The 25,028-nt window shown below is 41.8% G+C and overlaps 1 protein-coding gene across 1 annotated transcript in view; it reads right to left on the reverse strand.

The window, feature by feature from the left end:
* The window catches only part of LOC132976889 (plexin-A2-like), a 108,999-nt gene extending 86,678 nt beyond the window's left edge, over positions 1-22,321 (reverse strand). The window contains exons 1-2 of the mRNA XM_061041130.1: positions 22,035-22,321; positions 3,890-5,232 (exon numbers count right to left, since the gene is read on the reverse strand). Coding sequence (XP_060897113.1) covers positions 3,890-5,110 — 1,221 coding nt within the window. The 5' untranslated portion in view covers positions 5,111-5,232; positions 22,035-22,321. The remainder of the gene's footprint in view (positions 1-3,889; positions 5,233-22,034) is intronic.
* Positions 22,322-25,028: the final 2,707 nt, after the last annotated feature.

Genomic DNA, 25,028 nt, shown 5'->3' on the forward strand with positions numbered 1-25,028 from the left:
ACATCACACAAACACACAGCACAAGAGATGTCAGGGTTTGATTAGGCATCAAAGGGAGCAGCATGCTAAGCAGTCCTGTTACATCTACTAACATGAACCTCAAACCTGTGCTAATTGCTTGTCATTCAGTGTATAAATCTACCTTTTTGAGGGCAGCTAATTTCTCATTCCACATCGGCTACTTATTATGCACATATTAGTGCCAACTATAATCCCTTTTTTATCAAGATTTACTGAATGTGATCAGTAGAGTGAACTTCATTACTCAACCCAAACCTGCTTTCAAAAAAGCCAATTTTTCTTGGTCTGCAAGTATTCAACACTTCTCTGTTTAGCCACCTTAGATCGATGGCATGTTTGAGTATTTATTTAAATAGTAACAATGCTTACTGTGGACTGTTTGCAGAATGCCATATCTGATATTTTGATGCTATTTTACTTTCTATTTAACACTCATCATACCCACCGAGCACAAAATAAGGGATTCATCTTTTGAATGGACATTCTTCATATTCATTCATACTGAGTTCTACTTATATACACTTTAAAGTTATTATTGTTATGATTTAATACTCAACACATTTTTCTCAAGATCAGAAGCTATAGGTACTTTCTTCCTCATTGGCTCTATGGTTGTAATTTCTGATTAGAGCAAATGATCAAGTGTTGCTAACACTGGGACAAAGTATCAATACAGCAATATATTGTTTTTCCTGACTCGTGTGGTTTAATTATTGAATCACTGGTTGCAAATGTCTTTTTTTTTCATCTGGCTCTCTAAACACAGTTCACCCCCAATTTAAATTGTGAAAGGAAACGTGAAGAGAAGTTAAGAGGCCAAAGAAAAAAATTCACAGTCAGATAAAGGAAGCAGAAAGCAGGATTGTTTAGTGTATTTTATGTGTACAGCCTATTAGCTGTACCAGAGTTAGCTTTAAGCTAATGTACATCTGTACCCCCTGGGTAGGAGACAGAGACTGCCTGCAGCTGCTGATATTTGATCTTATCTTATCATGACCGACAGCAGTAAAACAGAAGTTAAGAGATGAAGTATGGTAAAATGTGAAACTGACCAAATTCCAATGACCAAGGTCATTCTACTCTCTCCCAAACAGGCTGTCATTCATTTTTCGAGACCGGAGGTTGCCGCTTGGTGACACTCCCACAGCTAGGTGTTTGTTCTGTCCTCTGGGTCTGCCTTCTCACCGTAAACAATAGGGCATGGTGCAAGAAAGCCCGAGCCACCCACGCCCTTCCAGAGAGGGGCGTGGTTTAACACAGCTGACTTGCATTTAAAGGTACAGACACAGAAACAGCCTGTTCTGAGCAGGGCTGAAATAGAGGGGTTTATAGGCATGATCAAATACAGGATCGGAGTGGATTTATGGAAATAAACTTTATAGGCACTTTTGGGGACCTCTGAGACTTATTTAAACTTGTTGAAAAAGGAGAATAATATGTGACCTTTAAAGTACCTCTGTGGTTGACAATAGTCTCACAGAGCTACCAGCAGGACTGCACACTCCTGTGTGTTGTTATCCCTGTAATTGGCAGATTGTGAAATTTGACTACTGCAACAAAATAACAATAACAAATAAGAAGAGTTAAACAATAGAATAAATCATATTGGTTGCTTCAGTTATTATAATAGGACAAGCACTTCTTGAAATCACGAGACACAAGAGGATAAAAAGATTTCCTTGAAAAGCCACATCTGTGCATCAGTGGACGCACTGTGGATCTTTCACTGAGTGATTAATAATGCAAACAAAGAAACAGAGTATCTAATCTTAACAGAGCTGTAGCACTGTGTTTCATTTACAGTCCATTTTAAGTATAAAGTATTTTAGTTAACTGTGCATCGAGTGTTAATTATTGAATTATTATGTGTCTCTATCCTCCTTCAGCTGCTTTAGTGAATAGCATTACATCTTATTTGTTTAAATGCACGGGGAAATCAAAGTACATGCAGGGAACCACAACAGCAAAGGATGTGATGAATATCATGGTTTTCATGGTTCGCTTTCAACTTGTTTCATACAAGCCGCTCATTATGCAGAATTGTAGCTTTCACAAAAGCAAAAGACTTGGACATTTACAAGAAAGCCTTTTTTCTCTAGATCAAGAACAGGTCTCAGAGGGTTCAAATAGTGCTGACAGCAACAGCTGAAGACGTAAGGAGGTGAGGATAGAGAAAGCGAGGGAGGGAAAGGGGAGGAGAAGAAGGGCGCCTAAACCCCCTGAATGAAATCAAAGCTCCTCACAAGACTCCTCTGATTAGCATTGTGGAATTAATCTCCTCCAGCTCTTCTGCGCTTGTGGGATCCTGAAATCCTGAATGGCCTTCAACCCAGCTCTAACTGCCTGCCTATCAACTTATAGAGCTGCTAACATGGATAATCAGAGTGCCAACTTTTAGTGAATCTATATCAGTGTTGCTAACCTATGAGGGATTCATGCCTAGGCTGAGTATGTGTGTGCATACTTTGTATTTGACACATTTTTACCCTGTTGTTTAACCGTTGATTGCGCAGGTTATACAACAAGATTTTGGATGTTTATTTGCGTTGTTCAACACAACCCAAGGTAATTCAACCCTTAATAAACGTAGTTAATGAGGGGGTGGCTGTGGTTCAGTGGTAGAGTCGGTTGTCTCCCAACCGCGTGGTTGACAGTCCGATCCAAGCCCCTGCAGTCAGCATGTCGAAGTGTCATTGGGGAAGACACTCACTGTGTTTACATGGACTGACTGGCATGAAAGTCCCCAAGAAACAGAACTTCGAGAGCATCTTACTGAAACGGGATAGAACCCAAGATAGAAGGCGGGACATAACGCTGGGATGAATTTGATTGGATCGTTATCTTTGACAAAGCTTTTGAATTGGTTGAAAATAAGTTGACAATATGTTAATACCCCTAGTTAGTGCAGAATGAGTCATCAGACATTTGAAATCTTTTAAAGGAAGAGAAAATGATGTTATTTTAATGTAAAACAACTCAGATAATGCTTCATTGAAATATGTTTGACAGATGATGAGGGATAAATGAACATTCAACACATGATCGCTGCATTGAAAACCAGGAAAGTGTGTTTTACATTTCATGGGGACTTTAACATTGCCGTGTGAGTGTGTATGAATGGGATCAGTTAATACTAATGGGCACTTTGGCATCTTCTGCCTCAAGTGAACAAATGTGTGTGAATGGACGACAGTAACATGTAGTTTAAAAACGCTTTAAGAGGTCAAAGACTAAAAGCGTTGCTTTCATGTTATGCATTTAACACCCAAAAGCTCTCTAGGTTCATTTTCATATCACTGGAGGAACACACAGTCCAATTATTTCTATGCTTTCTCCAGGACCAGTTGCTGGATCTACCGGTCTGAAAAATCCAATAACTTGTAATTTCATTGTTACTGCAATATGAGCATTCGTAATAAACACATTGCAAATGTCTGAATATGTCTCAGAGAATAAGAACACATGTTTTATGTAAACAAGCAATGCCTTCTCACTCAGCATGAGAACATTTGAACTTGTATGATAGAGACCTGGGTATAATGTCTCACGATTCACATCCTTTTGATGCAGCCGGATGAGGCCTAAGTTAGCTTTCTGCTACCGTTAAATTAATCACTGAAAATGTAATGTTTGCACAAAAAAACGCTTTTGGGATTTATTTTGAAATCATAAGGAAGTTGTTGCAAACAGGTATTGTGTAAAACATGAAGAACACTATATAGACATACAAACAGCTAACGTGCTCTCTTTAACAAACTTCATTATGGCTACCACTGACCTAACATCTAAACTCCTAGCCAGAAATATTTGCCTCACTTTCGGTCAGAAAGAGTGCACCAGTGCTGTCATCTCCTTACTGTCCACCTACCGCCTTTGTGCACTGCACGTCCTTTCCCAGCAGCCAGTGCAGCTCCAGGTTTCCCTCGCCCTGGTAGCAGGACTGCAGTCGCTCCTTGATCCGAGTGTTGATTTCTTGGATGGTGAAGACGCAGAGCGCGGTGTGATCTGGAGGGTCGTGTAACTGCTTCTGTCCCTTAGAAAACACAGCAAAGAGCACGTCCTCCTGGGCGCTGATGTTGAGAGACTTTGCCAGAACCCTGCCGGACTTGGACAGGTAAGCAGCCTGTAATAGACGGTATTCCTCACCTCTGTGTACGCACCCCACAGGAAGTGACACGTAGGAGTGAAACTTCTTGTCACCTTTGCAGAGGCGGATGATTCGAGAGGTGTAAAACAGGTCGCCAGGTGAGCTTCCTGCAGGCATACCATTGTCAGGCGTCTCCGGCTGGACTGTCATGAAGTAGACAAAGTTTCCGCTGGCAAAGCCGTAGATGTAGTAGATGTCAAAGTGTGGAACAAGAGCCAGTGTGTCCGAGGGGATTTTAATGAGAGAGGAAACAAAGTCAGTGTGAAGCTCGTAGTCCAGCATGGCAGAGGATTCTGGGTCTCGAGGCAGCTTTCGGCTGGAGATCGTTGGAAAGTAGTCCTGTTTGCCTCCAACAGCCGTCCCAATGTACAGAGTGGCATCCTGATTCTGCGAGGGCACGACAACCCCGAACATAGTCCCCGTCTGGTTGTCACTGGACAGGTAGTGCTCTTTCTTGTGCGTGGGCTCCCCAAGAATAAACAAGTCATCCAGCCTCATCAGCTTACAGACGCCCTGGTAGAGACTGCCGCAGGCCAGCAGCCGGTTGTGAGAGTAGTCGATGAGCAGCAGTTTGTTCACATTGTCGGTAGAAGCAAGAGATTCAGAACAGGGCTGCACAATCAGAGGAGGATAACATGCTTTGTTGTCGTACTCTGGCCCCGTGTCATGGGACACCAGGAGGGTGAGATTGGCTGACAGCTTGTAGATTCTGTTTACAGCACCGACATAGAGAGCACCAGTGGACTGATGCACAGTCAGGTGGTTCAGCGACCACTCCTTCCTCTCTGATTGGAAGTAGTTTAGAGTCTGCCCAACAGTCTTTTGATTCATAGAGATTAGAGTCAATAGCCACAGTGCCAGAGGCCATGACATGACCTTTAGACGACAGTGTCCTTTAGTGAGGCTGCAGTAAGTCCGTCCTCTATCCAAGCACGTCCCCATCCCAACAGGGCTCCGAAAACCACCAAGCACAGGCAAAACTTCTGGGATCGAGTGTCAGGATTGGGGCTGAAAAGATGATTTGAAGTACGGTCTCCTCCTTTTCAAGTGTTCTTCACATATTTCTGAAAGACACAAAGAAAAGATATTTGTTTTAAACTCAACAGATCCTTGATTATTCAAGAGTGGAAAAACTCCTCTCAGGGTATCATTAGACACATCATCTGGAAACCTAGAAATATGTGTGCTTGTTTCCCCCCCCCCCCCCCCCCCCCCCCCTCAGTCCCTGCTTAGTCAGACACGAGACATCAAAGAAACAAGTAATCATTTGTTCAAACTGTCTGCCCATATTTACAAGCCAGAGAGATGGTCCAATTTCCCCCCTACCAACAGGGGGGCTCATTATATCCTCTTTTGAGTAACAGAGAACTAACTGTGGCCTATTACTTGAACAAAGCAGTGACAATCTGTAGCCGATCCTTCCCTCTGTTTCGTTGGCTAATTAAATGATTCAAATGTATTAATTATGCGTCCATATTTTGGGCTCCCTGTTTTCCTGTCTCCCCTCCTCCTTGTTCGTTTAAATGGTTGAATCCAGGAGGAATTAATCACTCTCCACTGCGGCCGACATTCCTAAATTAATCAGGCTTTTTCCAGGGATGGCGGCGAGTCATTAGAGATTCAGAGGCAGGCAGCATCAAGCCTCGCACTTCCCCTGTTTAATTTCATTAGCATATTTTATGTAGTTATTTCCAGGGGACAAACAATGTCCCTCAAACACACCATGGGCTGGAGGATGGATGAGTTAGACGTATGACAAAGGATGTTTGATGTATTCACTGTTCTTTTCCCCTTGTCACAGCTGTTTTGTGATGCACATTTCAGTTTGAAGCAAGATAACACAAAAGAAGCTAATTTGGAACAAAAAAATAGATTTTTTTTTTCTCAAGTAAAAAGATATTTGTTTTGTAAAGGCATCACAAGCATTGTGGATATAGTGGCATCAGATACGCTGTTACTTCATAGTGGAGTAATAAAACTGTCTGCATAGGAGGACGGACCATAAATTAGGACACCTACACCACCCTCAATCCTGCTTGTACCACCAGAAGCTCTTCCAATCTGCCTCCCAATGGCTCGTCCCATCTTTACCATCCTCTTTTGTTTTCTCCAATGTAATATCTGCCGCAACCTTCACACTCGTCCGGGGACGGCTGGTATAATGGACTGGCAGGGCTAAGCTTTCCCTTTCTTATACCAAAAAAGTAATTGAAAAATAAATTACAACCAATTGCTATACATTTTAGAGGAACGTAAAGTAGCAATTGAACCTAATAGACATAAGAAAAACTCATGTATGTATAAATTGGCTAACTTTTTACAACCCACTGTTGCATTCTCTTCCATTCATAGTATAAATGAGGGACAAGTGTCATGGTACACCCCTCAATTTGCTGATTATTGTGGCTGAATTCATTCAGCTCACAGGCCACAGACTTTTGACCAATGACACAACTGTAGTGTTACAGACTTTAGAGATGATAAGACACTAAATTTGCATCTCTTTACTTCTGGGATGATCTATATCACTAAACATTGTTAAAAAGTAAAATAGACAAGTGGGATAAGATTGATATTTTCCAGGGCTTTTGTGCCTTAATTAGACAGGACAGTGGATAGGATAGGAAATCAGGGTGAGAAAGAGTGAGAAATGTCATGCAGGAAAAGAGGCGCAGGTCATACTCGAACCTGGGCCACTCACTTGGAGGTCTATAGCCCCTGTACGTGGGGCGTGACCTATCCTCTATAAGCCATCACCGCCCCACTTAACATTGTTCAGTAAAACAAGTTGATTCTCTGCAATCCCGATGCTAATTCTGTTAGCCTGTTGATAGACATTTCCATGACAAGACACAGGATACTTTACTGTCACTATATGCAAACAACAAAAGTGATTTTGTAAAAGTCGGCCCAGCAGCAATAAACTCTCATGTGTTAGCACCAAGCTAATGGATGAAGATGTACATCCCATACATCTGTGAGAAATTTCTACCCTCCTAGAGAACTGACGCCATCGACCTCTTCCAATAATACTTTTTTGAAATTTTTCAATGGAATACATCTAAATATCTCCATCAGATTTCCTGCCAATTGCTAGAAGGCTGTAGCTCAAAGGCAACTGTCCGGAGCTAATGTAAACAGGGTGTTTTCTCAGCGAGACTTCCTCGGTATAACTAAAGGTTAAATGAAGACAGCCATGTCAGGTCCTAACGCGGGGGTCATGATGCGGTGGGTGCTCTCCATTGGCTGTCTAACAGGACTTCCAGCTGACTTGAGCGGAAGCCAGGGAGGGAGCGGATGGACTAGCACTGAGCCTGCTGGTTCGAGTCCAGCTCCACTCCAGCATCTCCTGTCCATCTGTCCACGCAGCGCTCACACCAGGGGGGAAAAGTCACTCGAGTGTCTCGACCCACTCTGCTCAATTTGGCAGAATCCGTGTGAGCAACTCTTGCAGTAATTGGCCACCAAAGAGCAGCATCTGAAAAACACTGTGTTGTTGGATTTAAAGCTGAAGTTGAATGTTTGCTTTTTCTTTATTTATAAGATATGACATTTACCCAGAGCAATATGAATCAACTCAAGTCACACTCTGCTCGTCCTCTTTCTATCTTTATCCCTATGTCTTTTAAATGTTGGATGACAGACGCTGCTTCTTTTTCTTTTCTTCACTATAATTTTTTCCCGACTGGACTCAACAACTGTGTTTGCTTTTATTAGTTCTCAGGAAAAGCTGAGATTTGGCAGGACATGTTGGCTTGAATACTTACAGCTTCTTTATTTTGGGGAATATAGTGTCCAGCAAATTCCTTCTGGAAATCCCTCAAATCATCCGCTTTGCAAGCTGACGAGTCCCTGAACCATTTCTGTTTTGTTGTTGCCGCAATTTTCAATCGCTTGTTCTTTTTTTTTAAGAATACCATACGCACTCAGGTCTTTTTGAAATGTCTCAAAGGATGCAGTGTCCATCATTTATTGTGATGCCATCTTGGTTAACGAAAATATACACCCTGTTCAGCTCTTGTGTTTGTTTGTTTTTTGTTTAGAAAACCACATTTCCTAGACCGGTAGTCAGCAGAAAGCTTTCGTGTAAACGTTTTTTTTTTCCAGAATCTTTTGTCTGCATTTGTGATGTGGGCTTTATGTTGTGAAAGGGGAATGCTGAAATGGATGTAATGCATCAAAGAGCTGTTTGAAAGTGGGCGGGTAAGATCACAGAAATCTGACTCAATCCTTTGTGCAGCATCTTGAGCTGCCACAAAAAGCAGCAGCCAATTGCTTTTCTGTTTACCAATTCAACTAGGGTTGTCTGCTTTGTGAAATTCAGCAGAATCCCATTACTTTGAAATCCTGTTGTTCAAAATCACTCTGCAAACTTCCAGGTTGGATTTTGCATCGTAATCTTATCAGACTTTCTGTCCTTTGAAAACTAGACATAATTAATAAGGCAGGGCTCTCCAGGTCCACAGTAAATATCAGATTGAGTGATATTTGCAAAGCAGGGTTTGAGTCTTGCATGACCTTAAACATCCGACACCAGCAGTGCCACCCTGAGGTTAATTCAGTGTTGAGACTCTGCGGTCAAATCCTCAGAGGAATCACAAAGGAGGGAGAAAACAAGAAAAGAAATGAGGAAGTGCTGGTGGCAAACGAAGCCGGGCAGGCATGCGGCAGCCTCATCGTTTCATCCATTTCTTTTCTCCCGGCTTTAGTCACGTCTAAGGCGTGCAGTCATGCTGCTCAGTGTTTACCCTGGATTACAGAGACAACTCTTTGCCCTGCGCAGTCCTCCCCGCCGAATTCTCCGCCTCGCCACTCAGACACGCTCCAACCCAGACATGACTCATTCACACTCACACACGGGAACACGGTTTGCTGAGGCCCTCTGGGGACTCGAGCTCTCAGCAGGGACCAATCACAGCGCAGAGGAGGCAGAAGACAGCCTCTTGTGCTTCCACAAACACGACCCTTTGACCTGGATCGAGATCAGTGGAACCAAAGCCATCCTGTGGGTTCAGCTTTTATTGGGGTGAAATGCTGTCACTGCTGCTGCTGCTGCGCCCTGTTAGCCATGATTCATGGCACAGCGGGGATGTTTAGCTTTTTTTCTATTCCGTCTTTTTTTGACCCATCTGCCATCAGAGAAGACCCAAAATGTTTATAGTGGATATTTCTTTCTTGGGCTGTTCTTTAGCATTACTATCACTACTCGCTAAAGTCAGACAGCATGAAGCTCTGTTGTGTCAGAAGAATTATATTTTGGAGGGATTTTTCAAGGAGAAAATTTCACCAATTTTTTCAAATTTCTTAAAATTTATAGTTCAAACAACCCTTTAATAATATCTAAGATGATGTGTTATTTGATCTATTTTTTTCAGTCAAGATCGTGGACAGAATCTGAATAGGTTCTGAGAACCTTCTTAAAACGAGTAGGGGAAGTCAGAATTAATTGTGTATTGTTTTTTGTAACGTTTGTGTGTTTACCTGCCCAGGGACTGCAGATGGAATCTAACTAATCAGCTAAAACTGGTGCAAGGCATTAACTGAGATAAATGTATATGTTAAACATGGTCTCGATAAACTAAACAATAAACTTAAATAAACTTAAAAGCAAAACTACAGTATCACTATTGTAAAAAATTTGATATTTTGGCAATATTACAACTGCAAACACCAGAAATAGGATAGCAAAGTCGTATATTTTCTCTACAATAGGCCTAAAAGTAGAATCTAACATGATAAGTATAACTGTATCTAAAATTATCCAGACGTTGCCAAAAAATTAAGTAATGGGTTTAGACCATTTTGAAGTCTAAACATCGACTAATTCTATAAATAATTAAGCTAGAAAAGACTGTGAAGGTAGTCAAAGCTATCATTAAGCAGTTTTTCCGTAATACATTTCAAGACCATACATGTCTTTCAGTTATTTAAAGATGATTAAAAGAGTTAAACACCACAATAAAGCTTAATGGTATAACAATCTGTTTCTCTGGACTTAGAAAGGGCTTCAAGCAGATCTACTGCTAATGTTAGCTTAGCTTGTTTCTAGGTGCTCAGCTTCTTTTTTTTTTTTAAATGTAAGACCTTAAAAAATTGGGATTCTACAACAACGCCTTTACAAAGTTCGGCCGTCATTACGCCTTTGAGACACAGCAAGAAAACACACAGCAGGAGCTCCACACACACACACATATACATCATTACTGTTCTTCCCACCCGCTCCGACCTTATACATTGCCATCGTATCGTCTCTGTTACTACCTCTGATGTGTGGCGGAATGACTTTGCCCCATCATTCTGCCTCCATCCATTACACATCTCAGACCAGGCTTAGTAATGCTTAGTTAAATCCTGGTTGTTAGTAATGCTTAGTTAAATCCTGGTTGTTAGTAATGCTTAGTTAAATCCTGGTTGTTAGTAATGCTTAGTTAAATCCTGGTTGTTAGTAATGCTTAGTTAAATCCTGCTTGTATGTATGTATGTATATATATATATGTTTTTTACTCATATTGTGTGTTGGATAACCTGCTGCTGTAACGCCACAATTTCCCAGTTTGGGATCAATAAAGTAATTCTATTCTATTATTCTATAACAGTGGTCTTAATATCCCGCCTTGAATTGGCAATATGAGCAACAACTAAAAAACCGTCAGTAACCTGAGGCAGGCAATAAAACAATGTTAGCAAACATTTCAAAAAAGTACAGCAACAGAATCTTTCTGATGATTGAAGGTTTTCAGCCGGTTTAAAGATATTGCATCAGAACATCTCTTAAAATAAAAGATGACCTTCAGGATGATCTTAATTTTCTTTAGGCTTATAGATCCCTATGAAATCTGGAGCACTGTCAACACACTATGCCACCATCTTTGTAAAGGTCAGACGAAGCATCTCTGCTCTCACACTTAGTCAACAATGGGAGTCATTGTCAGCAGCATCAGAGGTGATAAAAACATTTTTTTTTCTTTGCTGTTGTTATGTGTGCCCTAGATTTATAAGACAGCACAAAAAGCAATAACGGAGGAGGACCAAGAGGGCAAAGAAATGTCGGACTCTGAACTACAACAGTCATATCAGCCTCTGTCCTTTATGATTACAGGGCGACAGGGCAGAAACACACAGTTAAGAAACTCGCTTATTGCGTCAGTGTTTTGTATTTTCTAAGACAGGGATAATTTCAGATTTAGTGGATAAAGTTTTGGCTGTTGCACTTCATGGTTATGTTCTGTATATGCATTTACAGTATGTGAACCCTCATAGCATGGGTGGGGATACTTTTGTCAGGGGTGTCCTGTAAATTCACATGGACGAGTCATTGGGGGAGGGCCGGGGTTGTACACATTACACATGAATGAGCTGGGAGGGCGCCAGCCGCTACAGAACTTGACTTCCAAATGAATAAATGAAGGCAATTAGTAGATCTGTTTACAATGTTGCGGAGACAGAAGTAGGTCAAACGTGCCACAGACAGGAGGGAGGAGGGAGCCCGGCAAGCCAGAGCCAGGGGCTGTCGCTGGTACCTACAGTGATGAGTCGGGGAATTAGGACATGAAAATGCCGTCTTTATTAGCGATGACTTATAACTGAATGTCATGTTGAATCACACGAGAACCGGTGGGGTTTGTAAGAAAAAGGAAGGTTTTGTGATCAGTCCACCGTGTTTTATACGTGGATCGCGTTGTGGAGGGGATAGCCCTGAGCGCGTTGGCTCCGCCTCATAAGGCCGCCTTCATACAGACTGGAGCCTCAGAGGGGCCAAATGTGTAGCGTGGATGCTCACACTTTATATACCCACAGGAAATCTCCACTTTGATGCCAAGCAGTGAAATTATGTGACAGTTGGCCTGTGGTTAATTTTGATGTTCTGCGATGTAATCAAACAGCAGTGCCCCCCCCCAAGAAATGTCTCACAACCAGGATGAAAACACTAAACAAGTATTTAGATGAAAGATTTTTCAACGCTTTTAGATGATACTCTCGAGAAACAAGGGCTGTTAAGTCATATCATTTGTAGTAATTGCCTGTTTATACATGTTTTTATTTTATTTTTTTAAAGGCTGCTGGAAATGTGGCTTCAAATAGTCAAAAAGCTTGTCTTGTTTAAAAGTTTAGAGGCTTAATGAGCATCCTCAATAATGTGAATAAAAACAAGATGAAGATGAAATGATCCTTTATTGATCCCCAGAGGAGAAATGCAAGTGTTGCAGCAGAAGAAAGACAAGAACAAGAAAGCAATTAAGTACAAATAGAAATAAGAATAAATAAAAATAAAGTATATTTACACAGCATTTAAGAAAAAACACCTATATGGCCACACAAAAAAAAACAACACAGGACATTTAGACATGTTGTGCAGTAAGTGGAAAATGTCCATAACCTTTGAAAAATCTATTCCATTTTGCTCTTTAGGACACTTTCACACTGAACCTGTTTGGTTTGGTTCAGTTTGTTCTTGTTTTGCGTCCTAATGTGGAGAAAAGCCATCTTTAGCACCTTTACTCTGAGCTGATGGAGCTGTTTTTGTCCACGTTAAGATGATGAGCCAGGAGGGGAGGGGAAACTTTTCCATGTTTTATCTTGATGCCAGACTTGAAAATTATAAAGATGACTTTTCACTGTTTAGAACAAAGCTCCCTGTCTGAATGGAGAAAGCAAGGGAAACTGGGGGATGTGGATGAAGTGTGGAGACGCTGACCGCCCCGGGCTGATTTGAGCTCTGATTATATTAATAATGTCAAAGTAATATTTACAGACTTTAACAGATCATTTATTTTCAATTCATAATGAATTGTTTTCCGGATCATTGGAAAGCTTGCATGTTGTATCTCTTATAAATACTGCTCCACAGTCACCCCCAGCTGAGTGCAAAGTGCAATCCTAAGGCATTCATTTCAGTAAGCAGAAAGGGAGAAAAGGAGAAATTTCGTCAATTTAATACACCGGTCTCAATGGCGTTAAATAGCAGCACTGTAAATGCCTGTGGCAATCAGTGCTGGTCTTACTGGATGAGGTGGTATTTGCAACGAGGCTTATTTGCATAAAGGAAGAGGGCAACTTTGCACCAAATATTGGGTTTTATATTTTCAAATATTCCCTCATTTACATGCAAATGTTACAGATGCACCCAGGACGTTATTAGCTTGGCAGTTACAGTACAAGGCCTCGCTGCAGTTTGTTTGCACTGGTGTGAAAGAAATCAATCAATACCTGATGGGGAATGGACACACATATTGGGACCGCTTGAAAAGGTGGGGCTCTGTCAACTTCTTTTTTCAGACTCCGATGCAGTTTGTTTGTAGTAAGAACATGAGCAGACCTCAATCTGACCTAACTTCAGGAAGCATTGCACTTTCTTGGGATTAAATCTGCTGCTGTAGCCAGTCGCACAGTGCTTTATGATTATAATTGTTAGCCTATCGCTTCCACAACAGCGGCATGATGAATCATGGACTGATGACGAGATGCAGTTGTTAATTAAAATGGATAACCAGTGGCCCAAATCAAACAACTGTAGACATAAATAACCAAGCACAGTTGATGCTAAACACCTGCAAACAGTTTAAAATTACTTGTTGGGCGTCAGGTAGCCCCCCCCCCCCCCCCCCCCCCCCCCCCCCCCCCCCAATGTACAGAGTCTTAAGTTCTGTTCAGCAGCCATGGGGGGATCAAATCTGACCTCAGCCAGTTGTTACATCTCATCCCCCACTCTCCATCCCCAGCAGTTCCTGTCTCTCTTCAGCTGTCCAATCCAATGGCACACACACAAAAATCACTCTGGGTCAGCAAAGCTACATAGCTACTGTGAGCATTTATACAAATGTTGTTATCAATATCAAGGTCAATCCAGCAAAAGTCACATCTATAATGACAGAAAAGCTTTCGTGAACAATTTAGAACATTATATTTCAAATTTTGGTTAAAATTTTAGGATTTAGGAAATTTTAGGTTTAGGATTCTCTGAAGACGCTTACTGTTATATCACGTGCATTAACCCTAAAACACAGAGTTAGAAGACTGTTGTTGATTTTGGTTCTCCTATCCCTTTTTAAATTAAACGGTAGTTGCCTTTTTTTTCTACTTGTTTAGTTTATTGGCCAGTGCAGATATTGCACGCTTTAGGGCTCTCCAGCCAGCCACTAATCTTGATGGTAGAGCAGCAGAGGGTGTCTGAGGGGAACACTAAAAACAGCACTACGTCATCTCAGCACGCTCTGCTCCTAATAACTGCAGGACGCTGCGAGGGACCCGGGAAGAGGTAAATGTGACAGAGGGGACCAATTCCAACACATCGCCACAACACAGTCAGCAGCCTCCTCTGCAATGCATTCCATTATCTCACCGCTATATGCATTAAACATGCAGATACAGTACTATGTCTGAAATTGCTGTTAAGAGCATGGAGCAGATGAAGGGCACTGCAGCCACAGTCAGATTTAACCATGCATGCCTTTCTCCTCCCGTCCCTCTTCTCAGCTCTGTCTCCTCTTCCATAAATCTCATTGTCGGTCTTCCCCTGTTAATGGTGACCTCAAGCAGGCTCCTCTCCACTGCAGAAACCCTCGTGTTGCATATATGATGAGTACAGAGGGGAGAGTCAAAGTGACCTCCAGCTCTGTGATGAAAACCCATGCAGCTCAAGTGCAATAGAGGGGTCTTCTATAATTCAGCGAGTGAAGAAGACAGAGCAGACTGACTGCCTTTTCTTTTGGAAACCTCGCAGCCTTGCGTGAGAGCCGTGCTGCCGGGGCCGCTCAGCAACCCCTCATCCATAACCTCGCTTAAGTGCAAGAAGAAGAACAAGGGGTAAACAGAGGAGTCCGACCGAGGCTTTGAGTGATATATGGACGGTGCAGCTGAGGGGAATACAGAATGAGGGGTAGTGAAATGTGAGCTCTACTCTCCTGTACAGAAAAGCTCTCCAGACGTGTTTTTTCTCCTCTAAGAGACATTTTTACTTGGCTCAGTGACTACCAGCCTGGTATACATGCCTGTAATTTTATTGTCTGCTCCATCTTCTGAGGTAGTAGTGTCTTTATTTGTCTGAGTTGACAATGCTCTTTCCATAGAACAAAGCTACATCTCTTGCTCAGGCTGATTCAGTTACAGATGTGCAGCGCTATATTGCTTTTGCATGCATAAATCATGGGGACCTGACAGGGAAAAGACATTACATTTGGCAGAGACTAGACCCCAGTGTGTGTACGGATGAGAAAAATAATCAAACACAGCAATGCAGAGGAAACATTTGAGGCTGTGAAGCACATATGTCCATAATTCCCACACCACAGCACACAGAAATCAAAGAACTCATTCCAAAGACGCCCTGCATGTTTCCCCCACGCTTCCTCCATCTTTGCCCATATGGCTCCGTCGGGTGGAGGATGCCAGGGTTGGAGGTATCTGGCACGAGTAATTACGATCAAAGACATTACAATGCAAAAGGAACAGCTGCTACCTCCACCGCTGACAAATCACTGTGAGCGAGAGGAGACGGTGAAAGACAGCGAAGAGGAGGAGAGAAGCCGCGTGTTCTACTATTAGACAACTTTCCCCCGCTAAGTATCTGCTGCTCTAAAACCCATTTAACATTTAATCCGCAGTGCAAATAAGGCCTTTGGTGGCCATTCACCCAAAAGCTGTACAAATACAAGCATCTGCCCAGATTATCTCAGTCTGTCTCCACGGTCCGCCCGGCTCGTCCCTAATTCTAACCCACTGTGAAACTCTATCCCGCCTCCTGAGTCCTTGAGTGTGATTTTGGGGGAAATACAAGAAGCCGCCTCAATGTTCAGAAATAGTAAATCGCCTGGTTAAAAGTACAGCACCCTGGTGGGCTTGAGGTCTACAAGGACTGCAGACACAGGTGGATTTCACTCAAATAGAAATTCCCTGGAAGGCAAATGGAATACAAGGTTTTTAAAAGCTGCATTAAACACAATACTGGATAAACAGTGCAGCATATACAGCAAACACACAGCAGAGAACTATTCCCATCGCTCTTACATGTCCTTCTTAATGCGATCTGATCCTCAAATTAAATTGAATTATACAAGTCTATAAATCAAGTCCCATCTAGTTTGTGTGCTGCCATGGGCTGATCACTGATGTAGACCAGGTGCTGTGGGCTTCTGGGAAATGTGGTCCTGCAGGTTAGTGATGGCTTACTTCTTGGATAAGAGCAGCGAGTGTTGGGCTGCTTTTCCCCCCAAAAAAACTCTTGTTTTGAATCAAGTCAGGATTTTTTAGCTGTAACCTTGACCTTTCATGAATTTAATATCATTAGAAAGCTTCACTTCCAACAGGTGCCTCCAGGCACAGTTTTGTCAGGAGAACTGAGCAGACTTGTGACTAAAAAACTGAAACCTGAAGGTCATGTTCTTTTAAAAACTGAAGTTAAATTCTTCTGTTAAACTGTGGTGAATGTGGAAACTATCCAAAAGTATTGATGTTATTATTTATTGTCATTTTCATCTGCTTGCATCTTCCTTGTCATTCCATGCTGAAAGTGTACAAAAACATAATTTTCTAGGAACAGAAAATGATTTCAGTTGGAGGCGTTTTCTGAAATGGAGGCGAGCAGAATGTTTAAAGTGAAGAGACACGGATTAGCCATGGATTGTCTTTTTTACATTAAGACCAATTTCCATACATTTTCCATCTTACATAACAACATTTTCCATGACCAATATATGCATTTCATGTTAGATTGCCACATGGTAATTTACAGCTAATTAAAATGTTCCAAGACTCCTATTTCTTGGTTCCCCTTCTCATAAGATGTATGAAATCAAACATTATGAATTTTAAAAGTCGGCAGCATCCATAGGCGACAGTTCGGACCAGTTACAGGGACACTCATGTGGTGTAGCTTTGTGAGTTCATTACATTTCTGCACTTGCAAGAGACTAAATTAATCAAAAAGAGATGAAGAGTGATGAAGACGCTGCCAAAGTATCCTGAATTTTATTCCCTACAGTCCTATTTAGACTGCACTAGTATTACCAGGGGACGTCTGGTAATTTGTCATAATTGGAGAGGCCGCCCTTGATCTAAGTCCCTGTCCCTTATTTGCAAAGTGAAAATCACACCACAAATTACCTATTCCCCAATTAACAGATTTTTGGCCAAAAATAGACTTCTTGAAAGACTCTGAGTCCCGTGTGAACATCCACCAGTTATTTGAGGTCAGAATTTTTTGAAAGATTTTAAAGTTGGATACATCAACATCAACTTAATTTATGTCCCTGTATCATTTTAAATGTCATTATATTTTAAACTTGTAAAGTGTATTTTATCTTTGTAGTGTAAGTGTCAATGTGTCAGTGTAAATGTACATGTACAGTACAGTTCCTGGTTTTAAACTGTTGTTCACTCCTCAAGCCTTTTCACAGGCTCAAAGGACGACGCAGTAACGGCAGATAAATCAACAGCTTCCAATGATAAGATGAAAGTTTTTGACTTTATTTCAGTGCTACACATAACTGGACATATTCCCACTATCAGAGAATGGGGAGGTAAAAAACATCCTGGCATGCAGTAAAGAGTAAGAAGCAGATTTAACACAAAATCAACATATAAACGTCATCTCCCTTGCTGCCTGTTCACTCACAGTGAATTTTCCAGAATAGTACCTACTGTCTTCACATATTGGCTCAGCCAAACTTCACAAGAAAATGTTACAATGGGGATGGCAAGAGCAATTTAATGAAAAGTCAAGGTGAAAGGTGTAGGTGTGTTCCTGTCTTTAGTTTTTTTTCTCCCTGCCCTTTTCCTGTTCAACAATGATAAAGGTCACTCTGGCAATTATACATTTAATTATTAAGTAGTTTGGATGCCAATTCAGGAAGTTCAAAGGTCAGAAATAAATGACAAAAACATGAAATCTGGACGGATGCTGAGAGCATTTTTCTATCTTACAAGGAGTTCAACAGTTGTGACGTGGTTGCCCATTATTAGTTACACAAGACAGCACATGTTGTGTAGAGCCCTGACAACATATCTGACGGGAATATAAGTGAATTCAAGAAAATATCCAACTCTTATTTGATTATTCTGTTTGAATGTGCCACAGGTAAACATCAAAGTCTTTCTAACTAGAAAAAAAAGCCCTGACCTTGTTTTGAAGATTTTCTGTTTAAAGTGAAGTGTAACCTAAAGTAACCTTCACAACACCACCAGGAGTCTTTGCTTCTTTCAAATGTTTTATTTCTTAAAGTTAAAGAACCTTCAATGATGCATTTATGCGGTGAGTGTCCTTTAAAGAGAACCAGCCCTAGAAACTATTCAAACTTATTCGTTATGAGTCAACACTTCCCTCTGTGGGAAAAGAAACACACACACACACACACACACACACACACACTACTCCTTTAACTTTGTTGGTGTTTCTTTAAATTGACCATATGCCGTCTGTTCACACTGGTGCCAGAGAGAACCACACAAAACACACACATCAGCAAAGTTATCGCACTGTTTGAATCAACAACGGTGTGACAATCTGGAGGCGATGCGCCATATTGCAAGACCGCCATCACTGCATGCTGAGGGGCTGCCAAAGCTGCCATCTGGCAGGTGAGCTGCACGATTTCCACTTGTGCCTCCTCCTTCTTTTTTACTCGTCTCCTCTGCTCTCTCTCTCTCTCTCTCTCTCTCTCTGTCTTTATTAGCCTCTCTCACTCTTGCTTCCTATCCTCTCTCTTCCTTTTAATCTCCGCTCTAACAGTATTTTCCACCTTTATCTACCTGTACATCCACCTCCCTCCAGGGCTGGACCACACACAGAAAAAAAAAGGGAAGCGTGAAGATTGAAAGAGGGGATTAAAGAGTGGGAAAAACAGCGTATCAGTTGTGCTTGATGATCTGCAGAATTGTGTTTTATCTCCATTTCTTCTTTCCTTGTCGTGTTCACGTCGATGTTTTCTCTTTTCTCTTCTTTTTTTTTTTCTTTTTTTTTTACACTTTCTCTCCCCCCTTCCTTAATGCACACACTCCTATGCAGAGCCACACGGGTCAATACATAAATAACAAGCACTTATGAATGGATGCACACACATACAGTACATGCAAACACTAACACACATACAAAACACACACAGGGGGCTGTCCTCCGTCTTCCTCCTCTTCCTCCTCGGGGTGTAGCATCTGAACAGTCGTGTTTAATCAGTGTCTCCGTGGGCAACCGGGAAAGCGGTAGGGGGGGAGGGGGGAAGGGTTTTGAGGTGGGGGGTCTTCATCTACGGGTAGTAGGGGCGAGCTGCTGTGCACTCACACACCGTGTAATTGTGTTACATACACTAATTCGCCTGATGTACTACTGCAGCAACTCGGCGTCGCCTTTGCCCCTGACCCACATCCATCGTGCTCCCTGATATTCAAATTTACCCAGAATCAATGTCACACAATGAACTGGTGGACATTTAAATCAAAAAGCAGTAACAGACTTGTGTTCCTTATTTCATCCTTTATTTTTTTTTCTTCGTCTCAAACCTGCATTCTCACTCATTAATCTCTGTAAAGTGGGAGATAAAACTTAACTCCTGGCTTGTGGGTGAATCGACAGAGACAGATGTTCCAAATTACTTCACCTACACTGGTCTGGTGTTGTCTGCGGGGTTAAAAGACTCCAAAATAATGTAGTTTCACATGCAATCCCTCTGCAGCCAAAAGTGCCACTAAAAGAACTGTTTTAAAAAAAGGGACGAAAAATCCTCAAGAATGCAAAAATCCAAAAGAAACCTTTTTTTGTCTGCTTCACTTTGTTGGACATGTCCTTTGAAGTCTAATTCTACAATGTCTACATCTCAAAGACGAGTTTAACCAAAGTACTACAAAGAACAAAAAAAAATGTCATTGTGTTAAGCCAATAATAAATATCTGATTCTGTAATTTAAGTCTCTGCCTAAAATGCACACTGTGTAAATGTGTTTGTCTGTCTCAAAGCTTGAAAAATGTAAATCCCCAAAAGATTAATTTTTCCAGGGAGTCGTGCTCAGGAGACACTGGACAATCCACAGACTTCAGTTTACTCCGAAAAACAAAAGGATTTATTCATAGATAAAAACAGATCAGAGTAAAGGCCGTGTATAATCCTGAATTAGAGGAATACTGTTACCAAAAAGACGTGTAGATTTTAAGTTTCATCCAAACCCAATTTGTGTTTCCAACATGTTTTTGTGACGTCATGGTGGTGTCTTAAAGCTACAGTATGTAATACAAGTGCATGTTACATGCAGAAAGACTTTGACTGAAGCCTAGATCTGACGGATATTCAAACTTCAGGAAGATCACTGAATATTTCCATAGCACACAGATGGATCTAGATCATCCTTAATTAGTACTGATCAGCAATGAATTCTGGGTAGGAAAAGCTGAAAACACAGCTGAAGATTCAAATGCTTCAAACTGCTCTGCAGCTCTGCTCACTCCAGAAGAAACTGTTTGCCTTCTGGAGAAAATCAATACTGACAACAACAATAATGTACGAAATAATAAAAGATGGACATGACAGCAGATACTGTCCATACAGAGTCAACAAGGGCATCAGGATTGTCCCCTTGAGCAAACAAATTCACCCAACGGTGTCCTCACTGCTGCATCAACAACAAGAATGAAATATGTCTTATACCGTTCAAATATCGGTGCTATAGGTCCGAATCTTTAACTCAAAGGTGCTTAATCAGTATCTAACTTGCATTATACTGACCCACTGGTAAAATTCCAACAAGCTGAACTCTTTGGGCAATTCATGAAACTGGACCCAAAGTGTCATGGCAAAAAAAAAAAAAAAACAAGGAGGAAGAAGAAACTACGTTTTCGTTGTTTTTCTGGCCAGACTGACCCAATAAAAAGAGCCTATTTAAGAGTTTCAACTGGTTTACCTCTGAATTACTTTGTATTAAGTCCTCATACCAACAGAAATTGTCCAAACACAAACTTGGGGATAATTTATTGCCTTTAAATCAGGTGAAAGGGGGAGACGCAGAACCAATGTGGATATTCATTTAAATTTTAAAATTAACAGGCAACTGATAAAGTGGCAGAGCTCATGACTGGCATGAACACCAGAGAGAGAAGCCAATCTTTCTCTCTCTCTCTCTCTCTCTCTCTCTCTCCCTCTCCCTCTGTGTCCATGAGAGGCTTTACCCACTCTGGAGGGGCCAGGAGAATAAAAGCTGGTCCAACTGGCCGGTTAGATAAGCCGGACCAGAAAGAGCATACAGAGGCAAGAGGGCTTCATCTGGTTTGCATGAGGGCTAACAGTCAAAGAATCCACCCACCACCACAGCCCCCTCTACTACCACCCAAACACACAGACTAGGGGCTTCGACAAAGATGCACTTGGTCAACAGCATTGTTGGGGTTGGCACTGCTACAGCTGCGTGTGCTTTGGTTGTTTCAGGCTCAGGCTGCCCGGGCTTATCAGCGTCCCAGTGGCTTCTGCTCTGCAAGCGCTGCCAAGGCTGCACGAGGAGGAAGCAGGGGAGGACGGGCTTCGGTCTGCTATCCTCCTGATGACCACTGAATAAACCACATGTGCAAAGAGTTCTGGGAAATACAGCTGCACGAACGGGCATGCTATTTCGACAGTGGAGCGAAATGCGTCCTCATAAACCTGCACTCTGCCTCATCTCTGTGACGAAGATGCGGCTTCAGAGCATCTGCCCACATCTGTTTGCTGTTACAGGTGGCCATCGGGGAAATAAAATCTAGATTTTTTTACATGCAGCATCGTAAAACAATACCCCGATTTAAAGCGCACAATGTCTTTGGACGTAGCCCCCTGCGTCCAGGACGCGTAAAGTCTACCCAACTTTGCCCTCCTGCAACATTACAGGCATGCAGCTCGGTCAGAGGAGAGACTACTCACCTTGAAATATGAGGAGGCTCATTCATGAGTGGAGCAGATCCGGTTATTTCGCAGAGATTTTTCAGGGTGGTTCGTCCCGCGTTTCAGTCAGTAGTCAGTCAGTCAGTCTCGTCAAATGTGGAGAAACAGCGAAACAAACTGAAACTGACGGTCAATCTCTTCCACGCGCAGCCGGTAAAGTCATCTGGGCAGCGGTGTGCATCTCTCCGTGGGTGCCGGTACCGACTGACCCTCCCACCTCGTTCAGGGGTTGATCCTCTTCTGAAACATGCTGTCACATAACCCCTCTCTCTCTCTCTCTCTCTCTCTCTCTCTCTCTCTCTCTCTCTCTCTCTCTTCTCTCTCTCCCTCTCTCTCTCTCTCTCTCTCTCTCGGATGCCGGTGCTACATGAAGTCACCCATCAGTTCACTTGCACCTCACGTACAGTGTTCTGCGCGCTATAGACCCAACCTCCCCCATCGCGTCATCCTTTGGCTCAACTTGAGCACGTTGCAATACATTTTATTTTTCTTGCATAAAAGGTTCATGGAAATATTTCTCCTTCCTTCCTCTTAAATAAAGACCCAAAAGGGATTTTCATAGTATATGTAATTATGTCAACTGTCTAGTGTGTCTGTTATCAGCAGCAGGCAGGATGGAGATAATGTCAGTGTGTAAAATAGACCTGTTTGTCACTTGATTTTCATCTCTATGTATTTGTAAAGTGTCTGTCTCCAACGTGTACAAATCCTCTGTTTAAGCATTATATTTGTACATGAGAGACATTTATTCACACAAGTACATGAAGTAAATTTAACATTTGTTTTAGTAGAATGAAAAAGAAAATGTTGTAACAACCGCAGCTCACTTGGCTGATATAAAGAGACACACTCAGGCCCGTTTCAGAGTTTTTAATGTCGTAATATAACCATTCATACATTTTACAGAGAATTCATTTCTCCTTTCTTTTCATTCATCACTACACAGCAGCATACACTTAAAGTATCCTGTGAAATACTGCCATCTGTAGGCCGACTAATGCTACTGCATACCAAGTCATAATTGGATCTATTGGCTATGTATCGTGCACACATGGACTTTGACTCCGGTTAACTTTATTCTTTATGTAGAAGAATGAAAATCTACAATATCGTTTAACATAAAGCTTTGATACAGAGGTGGAGTGATGACGCACAGATACATAATTATGGTTTTCAGGTATCTGTGATTTACAGGGTATTTATTTATCTGGCATATTTTTCACATTTAGTCCTGACATTTTAATATTAGTATCATTAATACCTTCTACTCCTAACGTTTTGAAAATGGGCTCATTACTTTAGCTTTAATGCTTTTGAGTGAAATAATCTATATTTTTTTATTGATTTTAACCTTAATGGACGTTATAATAACACAGACAAAAGATGATTTTTTTTGGAGTATCCATCAGTGAAATATCAGGCATGATGGATGTTATATGACAACAATGTCATTAGAGAGACATATATGTAACATAGTCTGTTACTGCAGGGGGCTTTGGAGTCACATCGATGGCTGTTGCCGTGCAGGAAGTGCTGTCAGTTTCATCACACCCCAGGATTTCTGTTGCGTGTGCATTGTCCCCGACCAAAGGTCTCTGAGTTTAACTGCAAACATGAGACATAACTCCGGTTAGATTATTTTCGGCACCGGGTAAAGCTGCTAAACACGAGACAACGATGACACCGATACTACACAGCCTAACATTACGATGCAGTCTGTTATGAATAATATCTGCAGGGACGTACGCTTTGCATCTTGCTCTGTCACTCTCTCTTTTTCTCTTCTTCATCCGTCACCATCTTATTCTGTCTTTTAGCCACAGCCGTTGTATCAAACAGTTTAGAGACAGGCTAACTGGCTAGTACCGTGAACATTTCTTAGCCTTTATGTTTTAAATTTTACTTTAGTAACAAGTTGAATCAGGACTTTGCCTACACTTCTTCTACTTAAGTAAAGATTGTGTGTTCTCCCAGCTTCCAATACAGAGTTGGGGATTAGTTTAAAAAAAGCGCCATTATAGAGCTGCTGCACGTAAAAGCTAAACTACATGATGTATGCGTACCCCTTCCTTTGAAGGACAACTATGCACACAAACACAGCCAGCAGTGTGTCCAGATTAAACTCTCCACTCACACAGAACTGCTAATGCTGCTGAAAATCTCAGAGCTGACATTTTCCCTGGTGTTGGTGAAGAGGTGGGGGGGGGGGCACACTGGGTCCAGCGGCCAGCTGTCCACCCCTCATTATTAGCCATTTGCAGGGTTGGAGATGAGTTAGAGATGTCAGACGGACTACCTGTTAGGACCCAACAGCTCTGGGTGGCCGGCGGACTCCCTCAGGGCTGACCAGATGGCAGCTAGTTCTCACTGGCCCTGCGTCAGGTGCTGGGGTCTCAATGATTCTCATTATATACACACAAACACACACTGTAGAGCAAAAACACACAGGCCTGAAAGAATACAAACACATGCAAACACACACTGGAGGCAGGCACAAATAGGAATACAGGTGCACTCAGGGCTGGATGAAAACCGCAGCTTCAATAGTGATTAAAGTAAAAAAAAAAAAAACATACTGAGAATAAAAATGTTCTCATACATGAACATAGAGAAAGCTTACAGAGATGTGTGGGGCTGCGATTGCTAGAATAACTCTAAAGGTTGAAATTAAGCAAGCTCTAGTGCGAAGAAATTAAGCTAATGCCTCAGTGCCAGAAACTACATTTCCCTGAGTGTCCACCTGAGGCTCCCTCACAAAGTGAGTCAATCCCCATTAGGCCCCATATTGAAAAAAAAGCCCAACATTACAGCAGAAATTAACATGTTTTTGGGCTCTCAGGAAAAAAAGTATTTTGTTTTTTATTGCAGATTCTCTGAATTTTATTCAGTATTTTATTAAGGCTTCAATTTATGAATAGTTAGCTCAAATGCAGGTGGGAGGTTCATGCTGTATATACTCTGCGTCACCTCAGC

The sequence above is a fragment of the Labrus mixtus genome, chromosome 7 (assembly GCF_963584025.1).
Source record: "Labrus mixtus chromosome 7, fLabMix1.1, whole genome shotgun sequence".
NCBI classification, from domain to species: Eukaryota; Metazoa; Chordata; class Actinopteri; order Labriformes; family Labridae; genus Labrus; species Labrus mixtus.